The sequence below is a fragment of the Miniopterus schreibersii genome (assembly GCF_964146895.1).
Source record: "Miniopterus schreibersii genome assembly, chromosome: 2".
In the NCBI taxonomy this organism is placed as follows: domain Eukaryota; kingdom Metazoa; phylum Chordata; class Mammalia; order Chiroptera; family Miniopteridae; genus Miniopterus; species Miniopterus schreibersii.
Genome location: NC_138102.1, coordinates 181,870,743 through 181,894,193, shown reverse-complemented (window position 1 = coordinate 181,894,193; position 23,451 = coordinate 181,870,743). Strand labels below are relative to the sequence as shown.

The 23,451-nt window shown below is 41.6% G+C and overlaps 1 protein-coding gene and 1 pseudogene across 2 annotated transcripts in view; one reads left to right on the top strand and one right to left on the bottom strand.

Moving 5' to 3' along the window:
* Positions 1–22,598, top strand: part of ENTHD1 (ENTH domain containing 1) — a gene marked incomplete at its 5' end in the record, with an annotated part of 64,890 nt that extends 42,292 nt beyond the window's left edge. The window contains 2 exons of the mRNA XM_081128167.1: positions 9,553–9,948; positions 21,298–22,598. Of these exons, the coding sequence (XP_080984293.1) occupies positions 9,553–9,948; positions 21,298–21,923 (1,022 nt within the window). The 3' untranslated portion in view covers positions 21,924–22,598. The remainder of the gene's footprint in view (positions 1–9,552; positions 9,949–21,297) is intronic.
* On the bottom strand, positions 18,101–20,573 carry LOC308553601 (importin subunit alpha-1 pseudogene; annotated as a pseudogene). The gene is made up of 2 exons: positions 20,562–20,573; positions 18,101–19,580 (listed from the first exon to the last, which is right to left on the bottom strand). The product of its transcript is annotated as an importin subunit alpha-1 pseudogene (transcript).
* Positions 22,599–23,451: the final 853 nt, after the last annotated feature.

The following is a 23,451-nucleotide window of genomic DNA, read 5'->3' as shown; positions in this document are numbered from 1 at the left end:
TACAGGACACAGTGCCTGATCCCCACAGCTCATCTCTCCATCTTGGTTTTGCCACAGAAGGAGCAAGTGTACTGGCATGCTGGCTGAATTCAATTTTCTCCACCCTTTTCCTGAAGAAGCCCTAGCGGGTTGCAGATTTACCAGTGATTCTGGCCTTGGTGTGTTCAGCCGCGGTGCCACAAGTAGGTCCTAGTCTATGATTTGTGTTGAAAGGAGCCTACGTCTCGTCTATCATTGTACTCTCTGTCTCTAACCCAGTGCTTAGCCACCTAATATGGGCTCCACTAAATGCTACTTGGCTAAATAAGTATCATTTGAAGTGATGTTTCTGTATGTTTGCATATACTTTCAAAGTGTCTTCTGAGAAGATTCATCGTAGTGTTTTGAAAGAAGAGCAGTATGAGCGGCACAGCAGATGGGCTCTAAGTTCACCAGTGAGGTTGGCTGCCAGCAGAGTCATCTTTTGAAGACTCTTCTTCATCCCGAGTTGACACGGGATTGTTATATTCGCTAAAGAGAGTCTTTTTAAAGGGTGGAAGTACTCAGGACACATACCATTTGAAATAATGTTGAAGGATATAGAGCGGGAATGCACACGGGCATTGGTGTTGACCCAGACATTCATTTAGCTTTTCCTTTCATATCACTTCAAGTCTGGTCTGAAACAGGATCTGCCTCTACTGTGGCAGGAGCCCGGAGACACAGCACAAGTTTCAAAGCCCGGGGGTGGGGCAAAAAGGTTCACTTGTTCCTAGAATTACAAGGAGCCCAGTGAGGCTGGAATGCAGCACATGAGGGGAGGGTGGTGTGAGAGGAGGTCACAGAAAGGTAAGGTAGGCAGGAGCCATGTCATGGGGAGGGGTTTCAGACTGAATTATGAGTGCAGTGGCAAATTTTGAAGCACAGGAGTGCTATACTCTGATTGGTGTTTACTTAAACATAAACCTGGGGAGAATTAATTATGGGGGAAGCAGAAGCAGAAAGATCAGTGAAGCTACATAGACTGTCCAAATGACCCTGACGGGGGCCAGAAGCCGGGGCTGTGGAGAAAAGTGTGCAGATTTGAGATATATTTTGGAATCTCCTGATAATTGATTGGCTGGCAGAGTGAGGAAACAAAGATGACTCCTCTTTTTCTGCCTTTGGGAAGTGGGTGTGTGAGTGAGGGTGCCATTTAGTGAGAAGCAGAAGACCGGGGAGAGAACAGGTTTGGGTGACCTATTATGAGTTGCACTTTATATATAAAGTATCTATTTGAGGTGCCTATGAGACATCCACTTAAATTCGTGTATTCTGGAAATTATCGAATATCAGTTCACTAAAATAGATGATTGTTTCTCCCACTTGTTTAATCAGCCTCTCTTTCCATGAGACACATAATTTTAGAAAATTCTAGCTGTGCTGTTTAGATGGTGGTAGTATGTCTGCTGTGCACTCGTGAGATCTGAGCACCCCATTACTGAAAAGAAGCAGCACACGCGCCTTGAATGTAGGCCATCACCAGGCATGCCCAATCCCGTAGCAAATTCTGAGGACTAGTAAGTAGCTAATCTTTTTTCCCTTGTTGTTGATTACAATCCAACAGGTCTAACATGTTCAAACTACAGCTTCATTTTCCCTGAAGTTAGCAGTTTTAACAAAATGGAAATAGCAGTACTTAATTTTTTCCAGTTCGTATTACTCTCTTCCATACAGCAGAATGTGGATGCTTCAGAGGACTGGGCAGAGTAGACAAGGAGTGACCTAGTTTCTGAGAAGTGGATTAAGCTCCTGCAGATGTTCTCTTTTCCTTTCTAAAGATTTTATAGTGCGTGTGTGTGCGTGCATGTGTGCTCGTGCGTGTGTGTATGTAAAATGGCTGCACTATTGCACTACAGAGGTGCTCTGGAAGCGCCTTAGACTTTTGGATCAGCATGTGGTTTGGCATGGAGACAAGATAAGCAAAGGGCCACAGCAGTTACAAACCCTGATAGCTCAGTGGTGCCAAGGTCAAATGTTTTTAGTAAATATAAATGAAAAAGGTGTTCTGCTTCCTTGGAGGTGTTAGGGATGGGAAACTTTCCTCTTTTCCTACTTGGTTCTTCTTTCTGGCTGGTCAAATAATTTAGTGACATGCAGCAGATTAACAGGAGAAATCAAGTTTTAATGTGTGTACATGGGGAATTCACATGTGCCTGAGTCTCACTCCTGTCTGTCTGCCATGATCTCCACAGTGATCTGTATAACACACAAAACTTCAAAACAGCCTTTACTGGCTTTTCATTTTCTGCAGGATAAAACTATACTACTGACTTCCTTCATTTTCAGCAATGTGGTAGACTAGACACTCTGAAGGTCCTCTTGCTGCTAACACACACACACACACACACACAGGAGCACACAAAACTAGATTCTGGATAAAAGATACCTTTCAGTGCATTGTTGAATTCCTGGGAGTTAAAGGAAATCTCTAAGGGCAAAGCAGAACAAAAGCCGACAAACACAATAGACTGAGAACTGAAACCTGATTGGAGCAGGGGCTCTGAGTGTAAAGAAATCTCAGGGCAGGTTTCTGTGCAGGCTGCTGTTCAGCATCACAGAACACCAAGGCCAGAACCAAGCAGGAGGAAGTGGAGCCTCTAGTCTGCCGTAAGTGTAGTGCTCAAGGTGGTAGACTGCCTCTAGGTCTTTAGTCCTGCTCCTGCCGGTCATGAGCTCAGTGTCATCTCCAAAGGAGTCACTAACACATTGTGTCTTTCCGCAGTGCCAGGTTTATTAGGGAAGACCTTCCCAACAAGCTGATTAGCATCACAGTTACACGTAGAGGGGAGCTTATGAGATAGAACCCAGCAGAGCAAGCTTTGGGCACAAAGTGCCAGTTACCAGGTCACCCGCTGTGTCCCTTGGTGGAAAGGCAGGCATTGGTCTCAAGCCAGGTGGCTGCAGTGGTGGTTGCAGTGGTGGCAGCGTACAGTGAAGTGCAGTTGGGCAGGGCTCCAAGTGTGACCGTGGTACAGACAAGCTTGAGCATTGGGTGGTCAGAGCTCTGAGATCTTATCGCCCACAGCAGTCCCACTCATATAGGCATTTAGGTGGAGCCCCTATCCAAGTGTCCAGACTTGCGGTTTTGGGCATTCCAGGCCACTTCCAAAGGGTGTTCTTGTTACCTCAGTCCTGACATAGCACTTGACATAACTGCCCTGGCTGACAGTGACTCATTATTGGATTGTCAAAGGTGTCCAAAAAGTCTGTTCTGCTCTTGCTCTATACAGACCCCTGGACTCTTACAGATTAACCTCAGCCAAGCATGATGTCAGCATCAGTGATAGCCCAAAAGACAAGAGAACAAGCCTGCATGAGTCAGAGTCTAAAAGATGCAAAGCACAGGCTTAGCCTACAAGCATTTCAGCTACGAACTATTAGCTGCGGAATAGTAAACAGCGGTGTGTGAGATGTTTAAGGGAGAAAACAGATGGAATCAATGAGGGACAGATGATCAGACAGACTTGAAAAATAACCAAATAAAACTTTCAGAAAGGAAGAAAACAAAGTCATTTGAAAGTAAAAACTCAGCAGATGTGGATGGGTTAAACAATAGATTAAACTGAAGTGAGAATTATCAGCAGGGAGGTGGTTGGAATAAGTTGAACCAGACCTGGATGCCCCACATTAGGGGACTCCCAGGGTACACTCACATTCACCCCACAAGAGAGCCAGCATTTGGGGACCTGGCATAGAGAGGGCGTGGAGGCCCTTTTAGCCAGAGAATCCACAACAGCCAACAGATAACAGGGCCCAGATGAGGAAGAGCAGGCACTTCTCTCTCACTCCCCCTCCTCTGTTCTGATACCAGAGTAGAGCTGAGCTCAGAGGAGGGAGCTGTGCCCCACAGGCTGCCCTGCCCCATAAGTGGACCTCCAGAAGAGGGAAGGGAAAATAAAATAAAAGAGGAGCCCTGGAGGAGAGAGCAGCCAGCCCAGAAGCACAGAGGTGACAGCATCTGGTGTGCTGCGGAGTTTTGCAGAGTGGCTGAAGTGTAATGGGGCAGGGGACGACACTGGAAGGAGAGGTGGAACTCCGATTAGATGTGACTTTGGCCTCACTCCTCACACCCATATTTTTTTCCTCCTTGATCTCTATGCTGTATTTTTGAATGATTTCTTTGTACCTATCTTCTAGTTCCCAATTTTCTCTTCAACTGGAGTTAGTCTGCTGTTTAAATCAGCCATTTAAAAAAAAAAAAAAATTCAGTTATTTTACTTTTTATTTTTAGAAATCTACTTGGATCTTTGTCAAATCTACTTGGTTTTATTTTTATAATCTCTAGTTCCTTGCTCATATTTTCCAGCTTTTATTTCTTTAAACATATTAAATATGTCTGTGGTTATTTTATCTTCTGTATTTTGTAATTCCAGTGAATGACAGTGTCTAAAGGTTTTGCTGGTCCAGTTCTGCTGGCTTTTGTATTTTTTTTTTTTTTACATGTATCTTTATTGATTTCAGAGAGAGGGAGGGAGAGAGAGAGAGAGATAGAAACATCAGTGATGACAGAACCGTCATTGATCGGCTCCCTCCTGCACGCCCCCGACTGGGGATCGAGCTTACAACCCAGGCATATGCCCTGACAGAATCGAGCCTTGATCTCCTGGATTCTAGGTCGATGCTCAACTGCTGAGCCATGCCTGGCCAGGGTGGCTTTTGTATTTTTAGATAAATTACAATACAGTGCTATAAGTTCAGTTATTAAAATATAAGCAAAGAGCTATAAAACAAGGACCATACAACTGCCTCTATCTGGGGGGAAGAGAAAGGGAATATATCATCTTAGGCATTCAATGAAGTGTTTTCCGAGGGACATATATATTAAGTTTTAATAGGTGGGCTTTTTGTTTCTTTGAGGTTTTGTTGTTTGTTGGTGGTGTGTGCGTTTTTGCTTATTTTGAGTAATAGAGTGCTCATGCTTCATGAGAAGCAGCACTTTGTCCGCTTGCATAACTTAAATAATATTTAAAGGTTTGTGTTGCAGACTTAGACAGGATTTTTACTCAGTATTGAAGTAAGACATTTTATTGTTGGTCTGTACATCTAATGGAGAAAATGTTTAAGAATTACAGTTCTTCTCATTGACATCTTTCCCCAGGGCACCAGTTCTCTTGGCCTTAAATGCAAGACACAAAGGCATGCATCATGCTTGTGGTCTACAGATATAGGATTTCTGGGGGGAAGGGAGAGAACCTGGTATATTCAGATTCCCATCTGCTTCCAGTCAGGCCCACGGCAGGAACTCCCTTGTGATTCCACTTCTTTTGATTGTTCTGTAACAATACCCTACAGTAACTACATAGCGTTTACTGTGTGCCAGGTACCATTCAAGCATTTCATATATTTCATTCATGTCAGAATTAAACCTCTGACCCAATCTAGCTTAACTTTTCACTCTCCTAGAGTCACCTATAGGGTGTCATTGTCATTATAAAGATTGGTCTGACAGTCACAAACACTTGGCCTTCAGACACCAGCTCATCTGTTACCAGTATGGAATGTTCCTGTCTGTAGGCAGTCTGTTTGGCCCGGAGTGTTCTCTGTAGAGCATGGAGACCTTAGCCTGCCAGAGACCAGATTCCACTTACACTCCATCCTGAAAGATAGAAAACATTGAGATATTAATGATCGCCAGCTTCCCAGAGACATTTTCAGCCTCAGTTCTTTAATGATAATCTATTGAAGAAAACTATGATTTTTATTATTGATGGAACTATATAATCACTGTAAAATTTAATAATGAGAATCCTGTACCTGTTTCAAATGATCCATTTTCATGGCCTGAAAGTCTCAGCTGTCCACTTGAAGAGATTTTTAAAGAAAAGCACCTTTAAATGTGTCTATAAAGCTATTCTCCTATGAGAAGTTAAACCTTTAACTCAAATTTATATTGAAAGTAGTAAGTATACTTGGCATATTTCATAGCTACAGTTTCTAAATGTTTTCTTATTTTAATATTTGGATATAATATAGTGCAATTAAATGTAATGATATACAATAAAAAATTCTTAGAACCTACATATATACACACACATATACACTTAACACAGACCATAGGGAAATTATAGCTGTTCCAACTTATTATGATGATTTAGGGTTTCATATATACATATACATACACATACATATATATATATATATGTATGTATGTATATATGTATATATGTATATATATGTATGTATATATATATGACAAATGTATTAAGATTTTCATGTCAAATATATTAAGTTTCACATTAAATATCAATTTAAATTAGTGGCATGTCTACTTTAAACCAATATATCAATGAGCAATTTAAATAATCCCTCTATATTAATAATTTATAACTGAGGCTTCTTAAAAATGGCCTTATTATCTTCTGATCCTGTTTCCTTTGATTAACATAATTACTAAAGCAGGAGCTCCCTCAGTTACACATTTTTAAACCACTGAAAGACACATTTTGGGATCCATCTTCTGTCATGCTTGCCAGCTCTCTGCTCTGTAGCTGTAATTGGATACTATTTATTAGACCAACAGGAGAATTAATCACAGCAATAGCTCCTTTGGAATATAACCCCCATTATTAGATTCACAGTATAATGGAATATAAAATAATATTCAATAATTATAGTACCTGGAACGAGGCAGTGGAATTATTGAAAAGTGAAAAAGAGTTACCAGTACGGAATGTTCCTGTCTATAGGCAAAGACTCTTAACTCAGAATTAAATCTGAAGTTCTCTTTTAGAAATGATTTCATCATCTCCTCCAAAACTATTTCGGTACCTTCAGTAGCATCACTGTGCCCTGTCGTCCTCAGGCTCAGAGCATGGTGGCGTGTTGCTGCTGTGTTGTTCTCCCCCAGGGTTTTAGTGATCATGTTTAAATCCGCAGCCTGATGTCTTACATGAGACTAAGCTGCTTCCTAAGGGTAACTATCAAGAGCAATCACCTCAGCCTGGATATGGCCAAAATTTAAGGTCCCTTCTGCATTAGTCAAATATATTAGCAGGTGTAAAGCACTGCACAATAAAGAAAACTGGCTGTAGTCTCAAATTAGTACCGGGCTTCCCATCCAGCAGTCTGCTGGGCAGATACTTGAGAACAAAGCTCTTTGCCATTCAGGTTTGAATGGAAAGAAAATGAGAAACTAGGTAAAGCAAGCCAACCAAATTAATTCACTCTACTCCTCTCTGCCTTTTCAGTGGAATTCAGAGAAATTCTCTCTCAGAGAAAGTTGAGAAGCCCTCACGAAACAGTCACTTTAGTGTTTACAGAGTATACATTTATGTGCTTTGTGTTGAACATATAAAGACGATATTGATTGCTGTTCTCCATCAGATCCCCACAGGTTCTCCTAGGCGTCAGAAAATTTTCCGTAAATGCTGTTCGTTCTTTTTTCCATTGCTTTTCAGAGACAGTGGAAGGGAGGGAGGGGGAGAGAGAGAAACATCGATGTGAGAGAGAGACATCGATTGGTTGCCTCCTGCACACTCCCAACCAGGGCTGGGGATCGAGCCTGCCACCAACATTCATGCCCTTGGTCGGAATTGAACCCAGGACCCTTCAGTCCACAGGCCAACACTCTAACCACTGAACCAAACCAGGTAGGGCTTTTGTTCTTTATATGGATCCAAGGTACAGAGGCCAACTGTGTGCTTAACTCAGTCCCCTCCGCATGGCCCTGCCTCTGAAAGCAGCAGCAGCAACAGATGGAGGGATTCCCAGGTGGACTTCAGTCACTTCACAGTTCTGAACCGCTAGAAAAGTTAGTAAAGAAGTACTTGGTACAGCAGCTTCTACCAGATTTTTTTGTTCCTCCCTTTATGTAAATATGGTGATGCACACATGTCTTTAGAATACTGTAAATCTAGTATTCTACTAGAAATATATTAGTAATTTTAGTAGAAACTTTACCAACTAGATGCAACTTGATCATATGCAAATTAGGAGTATTCTAGAAGTTGTTTTCATCTACCGATTTTCTGTTTCCTTTCATCATTATTAAGTAAACTATATTAGATTTAGGCAAATGAAGGCCTTACTTTTTCTTTATCCTGTGCTTCAGTCTGTCCTTTCACTTGATAAGCATTTATTGAACGCATCCTATGGGAAGGGCTTTTAGGTGCTAGGATACAAAGATGACTCCTAACAAGGTCTCGTCGAGGAGCCTGTTTTCAGGTGGGAGCGGGAGCCTTGTAATAAATGAGATGAAGTGTTGTAATGACTCACAGGGCTCCAAACAGGATGTGGCAAGACAGACAACAATTGGACACAGGGAGGAAAGGATACAGAGGAGGTGATACTTGAATTTTGAAAGATGAGAAAGTTTGGAGATGAGCGGGTTGAGGAAACGAGAATTCCTGGAGAGGCAGCGATGTGCGTTCCCTAAATTGTCTTAACTGGTATCCCAGCAGCGGTCTTGCCCGGGATGGCCTCCAACTGTGGGTGAAAATGGAAAGGAAGGTTTTTAGAGTCTAAGAAAATCTACTTTTCTGTAGTAACTCAGAGCCTGGAAGGGATGCTGCTAGTGTATGAATGTGCGTGATGAGGTGTGTTTTGATGTACATCGTGATATGTAAACACCTGGTAGTGAATTACACAAGTCCTGTAGCCTCTTCTCTTTTGGGAGCTTCAAATGCCGTCATCTTCCTTCTGCCTTCACTCACCCAGCTATGCTTGTGACTTCTGGAACTCTCTTTCTTAGAGATCGTTTTCCTCCTTTCTGTGTTCAACTTCAGACGAGGAGGAGAGCACTGAGTGTCGACAACAGCGTGCACCTGGGAATTTGGACCAGGCTCATGATTCATGGATTCAGGAGACATTCCTGTATCTGACCCACTTACATCTCAATTCCTTATAATTCCTCCAGTTCCTTCTATTTGTAATAAATATTATTTGTCTGTTGTAGCCCAAGTACTTTGCTGAATTCTAGGTACTTTGGTGATATTAATGAATGAATTATACAAAGGTCCCCGACCAAATGGAACTTTTTAGTCATCAGCACAGCGGCTCTGAAAGATCGCTGCTTCTCTCCCACGTAGAGAAAGAATTCATTGAAAGTAGACTGGTGCATAAAGTAGTGATTTTCTTTCATGGGCTTTGTTGGGGCACTGGGGCAAGAAGACATTTTTTATTTCAGGAGAGAAAGACTTTTTCTGTGACTGGCGGTTCTGTAAGGATAGACCAGTATGATATGGCAAATTTTCTCTAGTTTATCTTGTTAAAAGATGAAAGTTTGAAGGTACTAAAAATAGAGTGGTTTCAGAGACAGATAAGTAGGTGAAGGGAAAATATTTTAAGACAAGTTGCTCGAAGCTTTCCTTTTCTTGTGCTTCGTGAAGAGAGAAGGCAGCCACCCGGTGACTGAGGCATCGGTTCTGGTGTGGGCTCTCTTCAAAGAGGCAGAGTAGGAACATTGTAAGAAAGCAGAAACAGCTGAATAGGAGAGAATTCTGTTATGGCATAAAAAAGAATTTGATTTATTAAAATTGCAACAGATTTGAAATAGAGTGTTTTCAGTTTAATTTTTTATTTGTTATTTTACAGATGCTGCACCTACTCCCTCAGAAAAAAACCCATCTCTGCAGACAAATGTGAGTTTAGGAAAGAAACCAGGCAGCACCATTACGAATACTATAACAGAAAACCCTTCACAAATGCCTCTAGAAGAGCAGTCAGCTGCAAAAAAATGTGAAATATTAACAACTTCACCAGCGTTTTGGTCATTGAGTAAAGAGGAGTCTAGTCATCCAAATTTAAGAGTATCCAAGTCAGATTCGACTTGCTGTAACCAGGCCTCTGTGGAGACCCTCTACGTCTCTCCCTCATTCAAAATGTTTGACCCAGTGAAGGAGACTGCAGTCGATAAGAACTCTCAGAAACCAGACAGGCCCAGCATCGTTCAGAGGGGTGATGAAAACCTCAGGACCTTAGCGACATGGGGTAAGTCTAAAAACCCACCATGAACAAACCCTCTGTTGAAGCATCTTCATTCCCTTCTCTCTGCCTCCCGTCCCCGTTTTGCTCCCTCCTTTCTCTCTCCACCCAGTGCTATTACGATTTGACCCCCACAGAGGAACTTCTCTATGGGAAAGTGCCTTTTATTAAGGGCTAATAGGCAGTTAGCTCCTCCTTGTGGGTTACAAGTGCTCCATTGAAGCTCATGTTCTGAGCGATTTTGTTGGGGAACAAATTAGAAAGAACTCACATTAAATAAGAGTTTCCTTGTGGTTGTTTCCAAAAGTACCCAAGAATTTCTCACGCTCAGGAACAAGTAAACTTCTGTTCTTCCCGAAGGGCATGCAGGCCAGAGAATAATACAGAGCTGTGGCCTAGCAAGGACATTCTGTGGCACTCCTGCTGCTTCTCCATAGAGTAGCCGAATGGCCTGATGGCTAATACTCGCCACTTAAACTGTGGACCGCTCACCATGTTCCTGAAGATCCAGGAGCTTCCTGGCCCTGTGCAGTCTAGCTTCTGGCTCTTTCTGCAGCCTGATGTTCTTTCCATTTGTCAAATAAACCATGTCGTGTCACCACCTTTGGCCTCTTGTTCCCTCTGACTTCTAACCCACCCCTTCCCTTGTTCCCTCCTACTCATCCTTTAGAGGGCAGCTCAGACATCACTTCCACTTATTATTATATCCTCAGCACCAATCACAATGCCTTGCACTTCGGGGGCACTCAATATTTAATAAGCAAACTAAAAGCGTAGTGGAGAAGGAGTGGGAAATATATGTGGAAAAGTAGTAGAAGAAAACATTGGACGATTAAGCCAAAATAGATGAGGAGGAGCTATGTATGCCAGGTTAAATTTGGACTTTATTTTGGAGGCAGAGCAAGTCACTAAAGGTTTTAAGTCAGGTGAATGGCTTTACTGACATGTTTTAGAAAATTTACTGTCAGGGAATGTGGAGGATTGATATGGAGGCAGTGAAACAAGGAGGCAGCACTTCAGAGGCTCTTGTAGGAAAGGAAACTGGGTGACAGATAGAAGACAAGAGAGGGTGAGATAGAGGGAGATAGTCCCAGATGGAGCTTAATGTGGAGAAGGTGGCCTAGAATCAGAACAGAAAGGGGGTCACCTCATCCTGAGGGCCTGTAAGGAAGGAGGAGGAAGGATGTAGCAGTGTGAGGAAAGGGTTTTGTTGATTTTAATAATTAAGATGCATTAAGCCTTTGGGCGCCATATATTGCATGTCTTGGCCTCGAGATCTTACTGTCTGATGTCACCTGCCAAGATTGAGGAGTATGGAGTAATATAATGGCTGGGAAGAGACTGGAAAAAAATTAGCATAGCCACTCTAGAGAATGGAAGAGGGAACTGATAAAACACTGATGAGATGAAGGAGTGGTCATTTGCAGCAGTCCTAATTTACGGGAAAAGCAGTCCTGTGCTTTTCTCTGGTAGTGCTGAGCAGCCTGGGAATAGGAATGAAAAAGGGAGAGACTTAAACTGGAATAGGATTAGGACAGGGATTGGCGAACTACAGTCCCTGGGCTGAATCTGGCCTACTGCCTGTTTTTATAAACAAAGGTCTATTGAAATACAACCACACTAATCGGTTTACATACTGTCTTTGGCTGCTTTTGTGCTACAACAGAGCTGGGCAGTTGCAGCAGACACTGTATGTCCCACAAAGCCTAAAATATTTGCTATCTGGTCCTTTACAGAGAGGCTTGCTGACTCCAGATTAGGAATTAGCAGCAGGTAAGGCAGAAGACACAGCAGCAAAGGGACCGCAAGCAAGTGTTTAAAGTGATGAATAATGGGATTGTAGACTGGACAAGAAAGGAGGCAGAGCCAGGCAGGCACTGGTAGAGTGAGAGAAATAAAAGCATCATGGGATCTGTTGTCTCAGTGAGGCCAAAGGGTGGATATATTTAAAGGAATGAGGAGGCTGGAAGTAATCCAGAAGGAAAGAATTGTTAGAAAACAAGATTTCAGACCGAGGCAGTTCTGAGTGATGACATGTTCTAGGGAGTGCTCAGAGGAATGGCTGGTGAGGATTCAAGAAATGATGAGATGAGGGTGGATGGCTAACCTCCATGGATGCTGGCATCACTCGGGATGATGGTTTGCATTTCAAAGTTTCACCTACCACTGGTCAACTGCAATTCAAAAATAGTCAATGGAAAATTCCAGAAATAACAATTTATTAAATAGTTCATAAGTTTTAAATTGCATGCTGGTCTGAGTGGCATGGTGAAATCTCATGCCATCCCCCTCCATCCCACCCAGGACATTTACTCATGATCCCCTTGTCCAACTTGTCCATGATATATATGCTATCTGCCCATTAGTCACCAAGCAGCCATCCCAGTGATCAGGTGGACTGTGTGGTATCTCAGTGCTTGTGTTCATGTAACCCTTCTTGTACTTAATAATGGTCCCAAAGCATAAGAATAGTGATGCTGGCAATTCAGATATGCCAAAGAGAAGTCAATAAATGTGTCTCTTAAATGAAAAGGTGAAAATTCTCTGTTTAATAAGGAAAGAAGAGAAATCGTATGCAGAGGTTTCTAAGATCTATGGTAAGAACAAATCTCTCCGTGGATTATGAAAAAGGAAAAAAATCTGTGCTAGTTTTTTTGTCACACCTCAAACTGCCAAAGTTACAGCCATAGCGAGCGATAACTGCTTAATTAGGATGGAAAAGGCATTAAATTTGTGGGTGGAAGACGTGAGCAGAAACCATATTCCAACCGATGGCAGTGTGTCGCATCAGAAAGCATTGAGCTCATATGGAAACTGCAGCAAGGGATCCCCTGAAACAGGTGGCCACATTCACATAAATTTTATTATACTATGTTGCTATAATAGTTCCATTTTTTATTGTTAATTTTTCTACTGTGTCTAATTTATAAATTAAACTATCATAAGTATGTATGTATAGGAAAAACAGTACAATTGACCCTTGAACAACACGGGGGTTAGGGGCACCAACACCCACCTGAGCAGTTGAAAATCTGCATATAACTTTTAACTTCCCCAAAACTTTACTAATAGCCTACTGTTGACTAGAAGCTTTACTGAAAATATAAAGGGTCAATTAATACATATCTTGTATAGTATATGTATTATATATTATATTCTTACAATAAAGTAAGCTAGAGAAAAGAAAATGTTATTAAGAAGATCAAGAGTAAGAGAAAATATATTTACAGTATTTATTGAAAAAAAATCTGCATATAAGTGGATCTGCACAGTTCAAGGGTCAGCTGTAAATACAGGCCTTGGAACATATCCCCTGCAGATAAAGGGTTCTACTCTATCTACTGGTTTTAAGAACTATTTGTTTATATGCAGTGTCCAGGTCTGATGTTACAAACTCTTTGCAGATAATGAGCTGGGCAAATTAAAAAATACTTGCGCATTCATATTTTAGCAGATCTCAAGCATCAGGGAGGCTGTCTGTGGCAGCTGCCTAACACACCTTAATATTTTTGCTGAATGAGAGGGATGGATGTGCTACAGCAACCTTTTGACCTTTTGGTACAAATAGTCCTGTTGTTAGAACAGCCCGTTCCTTCTGCTCCTCTGTTTAAATTTTGTTATTTGTCACTCAAACCATTCTTTTAGTCCATCAGATAGTTTATCATGTGTCCTAAAATGGAAAAAAGAGCTAGAAGATTCTTAGATGCCAGATCTGGTGGCAGGCCACTTGCTTTATATCCACATGAGCCCCAGTTAGTGTGTTAGATTGTGCTGGACTTCCCTTTCTCATGTTTTAGGAGGAAAAAACTCTATGCTTTCCCATGTTGGGATAATGGTAAGCATTCTCTCTGGCTTTGTCCTTTGTTTCTGTTTCTCATTGTTTCCTTTTTTTTTACCCTGCGTTTTAGTAGCAGTTACTCTGTATTTTTCAGTTCATCTTTGCTAGGAGAAGAAACCAAACATCACACACACTCAGGACTCAGTGACCATGACCAAAAAGGCTCCAGAGCCAGAAAAATTAACAGTTTCCTTAAAAGAAACCAGGAAACTGATAGAAACAGTTTTGCAAACCATCTCAACTAACCCTGAGCTGCTGGTCAGGCTGGCTCAGAAGCACCATGTTGAAGGGAGCCTTATCACACCGGGAAGTCACAGCCACCCTGCCCCCAGACAGCCCAGTAACTCCTCTAGCTGTACATTTCCATCACCCCAAAAGCCCTGTATTCATTAGCAGTCACTCTCCATTTCCCTTCTTCCTAACTCCTGCAACCACTAATCCACTTTCTATCTCTATGGATTTTCCTGTTCTGGACATTTTATATGATAATATCATATAATATGTGGCCTTCGTGTCTGTCTCCTTTCGCTTTGTATAATGTTTTTAAGGTTCATCCATGTTATAGCACGTATCAATTCTTTGTCCCTTTTTAGGGCTGAATAATATTCCATTGTAGAGAAATACACATTTTATTTATCCATTCATCAGTTGATGGACATTTGAGTTGTTTCCCCTTTTGGCTATTATGAATAATACTGCTATGTATGTTTGTGTAAAATATTACATTTTTAACCACTGGACAAAATTAGAATAATTAAGTGTATAGCTAACTTGACAGCCATTACAAACCAGCTAGGAAGATTGAAGAAATTAATTGGAGCCCGGCCGATGTCGCTTAGTGATTGAGCATTAGCCAGTGCACCAAGAGGTCCCTGATTCGATTCCTAGTCAGGGCACATGCCCATGTTGCAGGCTTGATACCTGGCAGGGGGCATGCAGGAGGCAGCCAATTGATGTTGATGTTTCTCTCTCATCAATGTTTCTCTCTTTCTCTCCCTCTACCTCCCTCTCTCTGTAAAATCAATAAAAACATATTTAAAAAATGAAGAAATGAATTGGAGAATGAAAAAGAAATCCCTGTGGTTTATAATGAACCATTTAAAGTATTTAATTGACCAAGGACCTACTGCTTACAGAAAAATTTACATTTATAGCTAAGTCCTAAAATATTTCTAGAAATATATTTGTCATTTTACTTTTGCACCCAGTAGTTCTAAATGCTTTTTAAATTTAAAGTTGTAATATAGTAATGGTTCAGTGTTACTCATGAGTATAAAGTTAGAGATAACATAGCATTTAGGATAGTTTTATTGGTGCTGTCTTCAGGCAGGTGCAGCATTAATTGGTGTGCATATATCACACAATGAGATTTTAAAATACAGCCATTTACTGCAGCTTATTTGCAATAATTGCTGTATTTCAGCTTTGGCAGATAAACTGTATGAAGGGGATGAATGTTAACTAGATACCCACATAACTTCTGAGTGAGCCAGAGAAGGGTACCGGAGCAGGCAGGGAGATGAACCCCAAGTGCAGCCAGAAGAGTCTCATACAGCTGTGGAGTATTTGGAAACAAAAATAAATTGATGCTCAGCAATTAAAAATGAAGTGGCTCCTTAGGAGAAGGCATCGCATAGCCTGTGAATCAAAGCTGCAAGACTAAACAGTGAGAAGCTATTTAGTCAGCCACTGCTGCTACAAAGGAAACAAAAGGTGGACGGACAGTAGAAAGTAGGATCCTCAAACGGTAACACCCCGGAGACACCCGGAGGCTTGTTAAAACTCAGTCTTCTGGGCCTGTTCCTCAGTCTCTGATTCAGTCAGTCTGCAGTGGGGCCCAAGACCTTCGTTCTAACAAATTCCCACGTGGTAATGCTGCTGCTTGTTCAGGGACCAGCTTTGAGAACCACTAGCATAAAGTTAAATCAGGTTGTTTTAAAAAATTGTTGTTAAATCAGGTATTTTAACCACATTGTTTTTACATGACTAACATAACTGTGTTATCTCAAATATATAAGGTAACACCATATTATTATTTGACTCAAATGTTATTTCCTCTTGGCCTACTTAAGTGTTTCTCATTAAAATCATTCTTTCTAACAAGCATGAACTATTTCTAGGATAGTTTCTTAGTAATTTAACAGATATGTTTTGAGTCCTGGGATTTTAGAGTCTCATCAAGGACATATAGTTCTGTCTGCCTGGTGTGTGGATCTTGCCTGAATCTGTCCTGCCAAATAGCCATTCAGGCTGTGCATGAGCCCCATGTGTGTCAGGAAACTCACCGTTTCCCCGTGCAGCTCATTTCATGTGTGGAGAACCTTTAAAAAGTGTGTTTTAAATTGGGCTAAAATCTGTTTTCCTTTGACTTTCATCTGTTAAGCCCAATTCTAACTCATGAGCAATTTGAGAAATGGAATATAAATATTGCTAAGGTTTTGTGACTACCTTCTAATAATTAAGGATAGCCTTTTTGGGTAAAGATTTGCATATCTGTCAACCATTCCTTATAGATAAGATATCAAATCCCCTCACCTTCCTGTCTGCCTGCCTTCTAAATTTCATACAATTTAGCATAATCCTATACTAGAGTAAAAGTAATTCTACTGCAGTGGGATGGTGTGGACGTGTAACATAGTGGTTTAGATCATGTGCTATGACATCAGAGACTTGAATTTGAGTCTCACCCCTGCCTGTTTTAGCCTTGTGATCTTGGGAAAGTGTTTTAGCCTCTTCAAGATTTCTTTGCCTCATGTTTTAAATGAGGTTATAAAACCTACTCCACATGTTTCTGTTGGAGGGTGGTGCTAGAGAGAGAGAATAAAAAACAGCTATTTGAAGTGCAGTCCAATCTTTAGACTTCTCCTCCTTGCCAAACAGATGACCAGTTGCCCCAAATCCCCACTTGCTCCCACACCCTCTGCAGAAGTCTGAGGATGTGTTTTCTGGAGAAGGCAGATGGTGGGTCTCTGAAATGAGAGATCTCAGGTACAGTGGAGAGCGTGGGTACCGAAACAACCGCTACAGCATTAAACAAGCGTGCGCAAACAAATGCTGAATGCTGGAAACCCAGCCCCTTTCCCTGCTAGACTGCAGCTCCCTGGGAACCACATCTTCATTTCCTAGGGAGGAGGTAGGAAAACTATTCTCACAAGAGCCTAAGCCCCTTGGGGGAAAGAACTAAAGATACTGACGTTAGAAGTTCCCCAACCAGTGATCCACCCAAATGACCGGACATTGAAGTTCAAAGCTGGCAGGTCCCACACTCACACTCAGAGCTTCCAGTCAGCCTTGTAATCCTCCCTTCTTAATCATAAGTGGAAAGCAGGGAGCACCAACACCTGAACCACATTTCTAACATGGAACATGAGACAGGAGATAAGAGAACATGTTGCATTTATGAAACACAAACGGTGTTACAGAAAGAATTCCTGAGAACCAAAAAAAATAGCTCTTGGAAATTAAAAATGTAATAGCAGAAATTAAGTCAGTGGTAGAATTGCAAGCTAAAGTTGACAAAATATCTGAGGAAGTAGAACACAAAGATGACGGAGGTAGGGAAAGTGGGAGAGAAAAATAAGAAGATTAGGGGACTAGTCTAGGAGATCTAACGCCTGAACCAGAGGAGGTTCAGAAAGAGAACAAGAGAACACACAGAGGAGAAAATAATTAGTTACAGCATTCAAGGAAAATTTCTAAAGCTGAAGGAAATGAGTTCCCTGATTAAAAGTCAGTTGACTTTCAGTTGACCTCCATGAATGAAAGTAGTACCCCGCAGGGGCAAATGGAGAAGCTTCAGAAAGCTGGGGACAAGAGGAAGTTCTATAATACTTCAGAGATAAACCACATTATGTATGATGAATGAGAATTCGAACGACTCCAACTCCTGAACGGCAATACTGGAATCAAGATGAGAGTGGAATTTTGTCTTTAAAATTCTGAAAGAAAAGGGTTTCCAACCTAGAATTCTTTATCTACCCAAACTATCATTAAGCCTAAAAGTAGGATACAGACATTTACCTTTTTTTAAGGGTAGAATTTAATCTTTATTTACAGGCCACTACAAGATATGAAATTCCACATAGAAATAAGAAACCCATTGAGAGGAGAAGCTTCATACAGTATGTACAGTTAGGAACTTGTTCAAGTGTAGTTTTGTTGTAAAAAGCGTTATAACAACAAACCACATTGAAAAAGAGTTCTTAGTAGAGAAACAAGAAGACAAACTTATACCAAACATAGTACACAACAACCTGCAAATCCCAGGAATGCCACCCTGAACTGGGAACATACAGTCTCAGAGGTGATTTCTGGCACATTTTAACCTTCCTCAGCCTCTACAGAGAAATATTTCTCAATCAAGTTTAATGAAGCTTTGTACATACGCTCATTTTCATGGTTTTGTAGAGCTTCCATTTTATCCAAACCCCCACATTCTTCAATCATTATACCAAGCTTCCCAGTTTCACGTAGTTTCTCAGTAGCCGGATATTTGAAATGGCATCCAGAATGACCACAATAATTCTGGCATCTTTTGCAGTTAAGAGGTTCATCAGTGGTTCTGTTGCACCGCAGTGAATGACCTGTACAATCTGTTCAACTGTTCTACCACTTCTCCCTCCTGTGTCTTTAAAGCCTGCCTTTGAGAAAACACCAGTGAGGATTGGGACCAGTCCATGATTCACGACTTGCGATGTCTGGTCCTGGTGGCCAGCTGTGACGCTTGACACTGTCCATGTAGCTTCTTTCTGAATGTTAGTTTTGGAGTTGGTTAGCAGACTGGGAAAGACAGCAAGTGCTCCTGCATCTATTACAACCTGAGTCTTTTCATCTGTCCAGTGACAATATTTCCTACAGCTCTTAGGGCAGGAGTCACGATTAGCAAATCATTAGCTCCTAGGAGCTTCACAGTTGGGGCACAACTCCTGTTTTCATGACCATTTCAATCTGTTTGGATGATTGGTGAGGTAAGAAATGGCCCAGCGGCTATCTGCTAATACTTCTAAATCATTGTGATGCAGGAGACGAATTAAGTAGGATGAATCTGCTCAACAGCATCTAACGGGGTGCAGGATTCTTATTGCAACAAAAGCCTAAAAGTGTCCAAGTAAGAGTACCTAAGTAACCCACATGCTAAAGGTGATGTATCAGGAACTGCAAGAAGAGCCAACAGTGGGCCACCTGCCCCATGCTTGACAACCAAGTCTCAGAAAAGTGAACCATCACCTGCGACGTTTCCTTGAGCCCATATAGCTTGTTCACTGACGTGAGAGTGGGGAGATGCCAACAGAAATGAATGCTGGGATAGCAGCTCATCTAATGCAGCCTTGGTCTGTTCCGATGTCCCAGAAGCAGCGTTCATGAGGCCCAAACAGATTCACACTGAACGGGACTGCAATTGGTTCTGCCCAAAGACACAAATTTTGGAATCACACCAGCCCAAATTATGTTGTCTATGCCTGGCTGACTGTCCCTAGAAGGCAGTTTCCTCTTCATTTGAGTAGCTTGGAGTTGGCTTTCCAAATTGTTGCTTTTATGCCCTTGATAGTGTCCTCACAGACCAGTTTACAGCACCCTGGCTGTTGCGGTTCTCCCGTGGTGAAGCAGTACCATCGGGAAACAAGCAGACAGGTCTCCTTTTCAGCATCTGGTCCTTCTTAGCTTTCCTCAGCTCCACGTTAATTCTACTCGGTGACGCCTCATGTCTTCCTTCTTTCCCCTTGGTCTTGAATCTCTTAAGGCGGGCAGCTGGTGAGTCTGCTTTCTCGTTGTTGGATATGGTTATGACAGAGGAAGAAAGCTACGCAGCCGGCTCAGGCCTTCACAGGACGCGGTGCGGGATGCACAGGCTGCGGTTTGGTTGCTCTGAAAATATCCACCACGGATCAGCCTGAAGATTGTGGCTGGAATATAGACATTTCCAAACATGCAAGTTCTCAGAACTTTCTCTTCTGCACCCTTTTCCAGTGCCTGCTGGAGAATGTGCTACTCCAAAGTGAGAGTAAACCGAGAAAGAGAAATACACAGGGTAGAGAAAACGGGAGAGCTGACACGGGAGGATGGTGAAGGGACATGTCAGATGACAGATCTCTGTGATCCAGACGCGCATGCATGTGTAGTTGAGAATGTAGCAGTGTCACTCAGGATGCAGATATGCTGAGCTTTTGTCATTAGCCTGCCGACTACCATCAGACCCTTTTCAGTCCCAGGACAGGCTGTCTGGATAAGCTGACCTAGATTCTCGAGTGTACTCGTCTCCTCTTGACCGTGTGCTGATGAAGTTCCTACTTTCCTTCCATATCCTGCTACTGCATCAGCTGAAAGTACTCATTTTACCCCAAAAAGTTCCGTGATTGGAATTTTTCCTGAGAACTAGAGAGCTTTGAAGCAGAAAATAGAAACCGCCTACCCCAGCCATAATTGTTACAAGAGGTCCAATTTGGTTTAGAGGGGCGTGGATATATAAAGGAAATAAAATAATATAGGAAGATAAGTCATGTGTGCTAAGTGGTAAACGCTGATTTCCCTGTTCTATGACTTTAGGGAATAAGTTGTTGTTTTTTAATTTAAGTAGCAAGTCCAGAGTTAGTTTCAAAGACTTTAGAACTGGATTTAGCCAATATGTACCACCTAATACATAAATGAATGTGCATAGATATTCCAAGGAGACAAGTTCTGTGTCCAAGAAATTTGGAGAAATACTTGAGTAAATTACTGTGCTAATGGACATTGTTAACCTCCCAATGGGAAGCCCAGGATGCAGCCACCCGTCTGCTCTGACTTGGAAGCCCATTTTCACGAGCATCTTTTCACACCATCAGGAACACAGTACTCCTTGGACACAGTTCGGGCAATAATGAGTTAGAATGAAATGTGAAAAAAGAGATTTAATATGCTTTTGCCTGAAAGTTAAAATGTTATTAAATCTTTAATTTGATGGAAAATAGGTTCAGAATGCTTTTTATTTTATATATAGCTTCTTGGTGGAAAAACGAATTGTATACGTTGCTAGTGTTTCAGATCTCAGATGCACTGGGCTTCAGTCTCAACTATATTTAACTATTGAGAAAAAATTAGTTTCACAACTTTTTGTAGTTGGTTGTTCATTTTGCCATAGTACTCTCTGTAGGAAAAAAAATGGAGCAGGAATCTAAGTTGCATGTTTCTCAGCCTCTCTATCTTAATTGCCAACTTAAAATGCCACCAGTAGAACGGGATGGAATATTTCACTTTTGTGCTCTCTCTGATAAGTGGAGTATAAAAACATGTTAGTCAGGATCTGAGAGTGAAGAGGAATATTGATCATTTTATTTTAGTTTCATTTAGAAAATCTTCAGATTCTCTCTATATCCTGCTTTGGGTTTATTTAGGTTTATTATGATTATTTAGCGTATAAAATTCTGAGCAGTGTATTTATGTTGAGGCCTTTCAGATGGGATTTTACACTGTGAAATTGCTTTAGCTAGTGTTCACACTCGAATGTTGCATAATCTTTCTCTCTCATTTATACATTTTAGTTTCAACCACCTCTGAGGGAACATCCTTTTCTACTCTGTCCATGTCATCTCCTGACTCAGCCTCTCCAGAAAAATCTGCTCCTCTCTTACCCCCGATTTTGGCTGGACCTTCCTATTGGACTCTGTCCCAACAACAGTCTTCTTCTGCCTCCTTTAAAGATAAAGATAAAGACAAGACAGCCAGGGTTCATCGCCCCTTTGTTCCTAGGGGCCCTATGTCTTCTGATGAAGAAACTGACAACTTCAATCTCCTGGGAATTCTTCCGGATAACTCTGATTCTGCCGAAAAGAAGATAAGTCGTATTTCCAGCAGTGATTGGGTAGAGTTTTCCACCCAAAATGTAGACCATTTCCCCTCTATGTCCTGTTCTAGTTTTCAGACAACCAAAGGTCTGCCTCGGGAGCCTGAAGGAAACAGTTCCATTCAGGGTCTCCTGGGGGAGGTAAAAAATGCAATAGTCAAATTACATGAAGATCTGAGTATGGTGATACAAGAACTTGGTGTCATCAACAGCCATCTGGTAAGCATGAGTGTGAACAGCCCACAGCTCAGCACAACTTCACAGTGTCCCCAGTCTTCCGAGGGGAGCTCAGATCAAATCGAATCGTCTGGTAGCCATTTCTGATAGAGCTCATATGGTTCCGCTGCCCAAAAACTGAGTTAACCTGTTACAGATTCTCATTACTATGGCAAAAATAGAGTGATGGTTTGATTTTCTTTGTCAGGTTTATTAGCAAGTATCTTTCACATCAGTAAATTCATTTGGGTGGTTTATTTTTTAAAACAGAAAAGGTATCGCCTTTGATAATATTTTCAGATTTAGATATTAGTTCATTTGAAACCGAAGAGAATTTCCTTCTTCCATGCTCGGTACTTTAAATCAAAATACACTAAGCATTAGTGAGAGCTGTGGTGAGACCTCAGATGGAAATGGCTCTTTTAGAGCTTGGGATTAGCTGGCAGCAAGAAGCCCTTTATTTTCACCTGTGTTGAGTGTCATTGTTAACAAGCCTTTGCCCTGAGTTAGGAAGATTTAGTCTGGGGTACATGTTTCACACTTTCTCATGCCAGGTTTCTGGTTCTGCAAACCAGGTGCCAGAATCTTCCCCTTCGTGTGGATGCCACGTGGGTTGGGTGTTAAGCCGAGACAAATAGAACACGGAACAGTTGCTTTTATTGTTAATGTACATTGCAAAGTGAATTCAAATCCATACTCTTTTTTTCTTGTATTTTTAAAAATAAATTTGATATTTTTCATCTTATAGTATACTTTTAATTCATTAAAACATCCTTTCAAATGGAAATGTCTCAATTATTATATTTATGGATAGAATGATCTACTTTAGGGATTACAGACCAATGCTTCTCAACCCTGCTGCACATGAGAATCACTGGAGACATGTTTATTTTTTATATTTGGTTGATAGAACTGTGTAAGGGGCTGCATGTACCCATCACTCAGTTTCAACAGCTATCTATGAAAGGCTAAGATGATATCTGATTATTTTGAAGAAATATGAGATGTGTAAAAAATATTCTAATGCCTGAGTGCCACTCCTAAACCAGAACTGATTTTCATGCAAACTGAGTCAAGAACTGGAGGGAACTCTTAGTGCAAAGACTCGAAAGTGGGTGGATCTCTGGCATGTTTGAGGAATGTCGAGGAGGCTCGTGGCCAGTGGCCACTGTGAAGTGAGGAAAGAGGAGAGCGGGAGGAGGCTGGAGGCCAGGGAGGAAGGAGCAGGGAGTGCCAGACGGAACAAGTTCTTGAAGACCATTGTTAGAGTGTTCTAGAACACCCAGGTTAATCCAGACTTCAATTCCTCATAGGCATGGTTCATTTTCAGTTCATTCTCACTGCGTAGCCATTGGGTTCAACTTTGTTGTAAGGAGCATCTCTTGCTAGACTTACACTTTGTGTGGGGTGATTTCTGTTCCTGTCACCTGTCTAGGTTATCAGAATGAGAGTTGGAATTTGTTGAACTCAACAAATGCCCTTGGGGAAAAGTGGCTCCTGTGATGATTTACCTCTGTCTTTTCAGGTCCTATTATTCGTATGACTCTGCACAGGCCCTGGGGATTCAGTGGTGAGCACAATCAGATATAGCTCCTGTCCTCACAGAGCTTGAGTTCTAGAGACATTTGGTTGATCA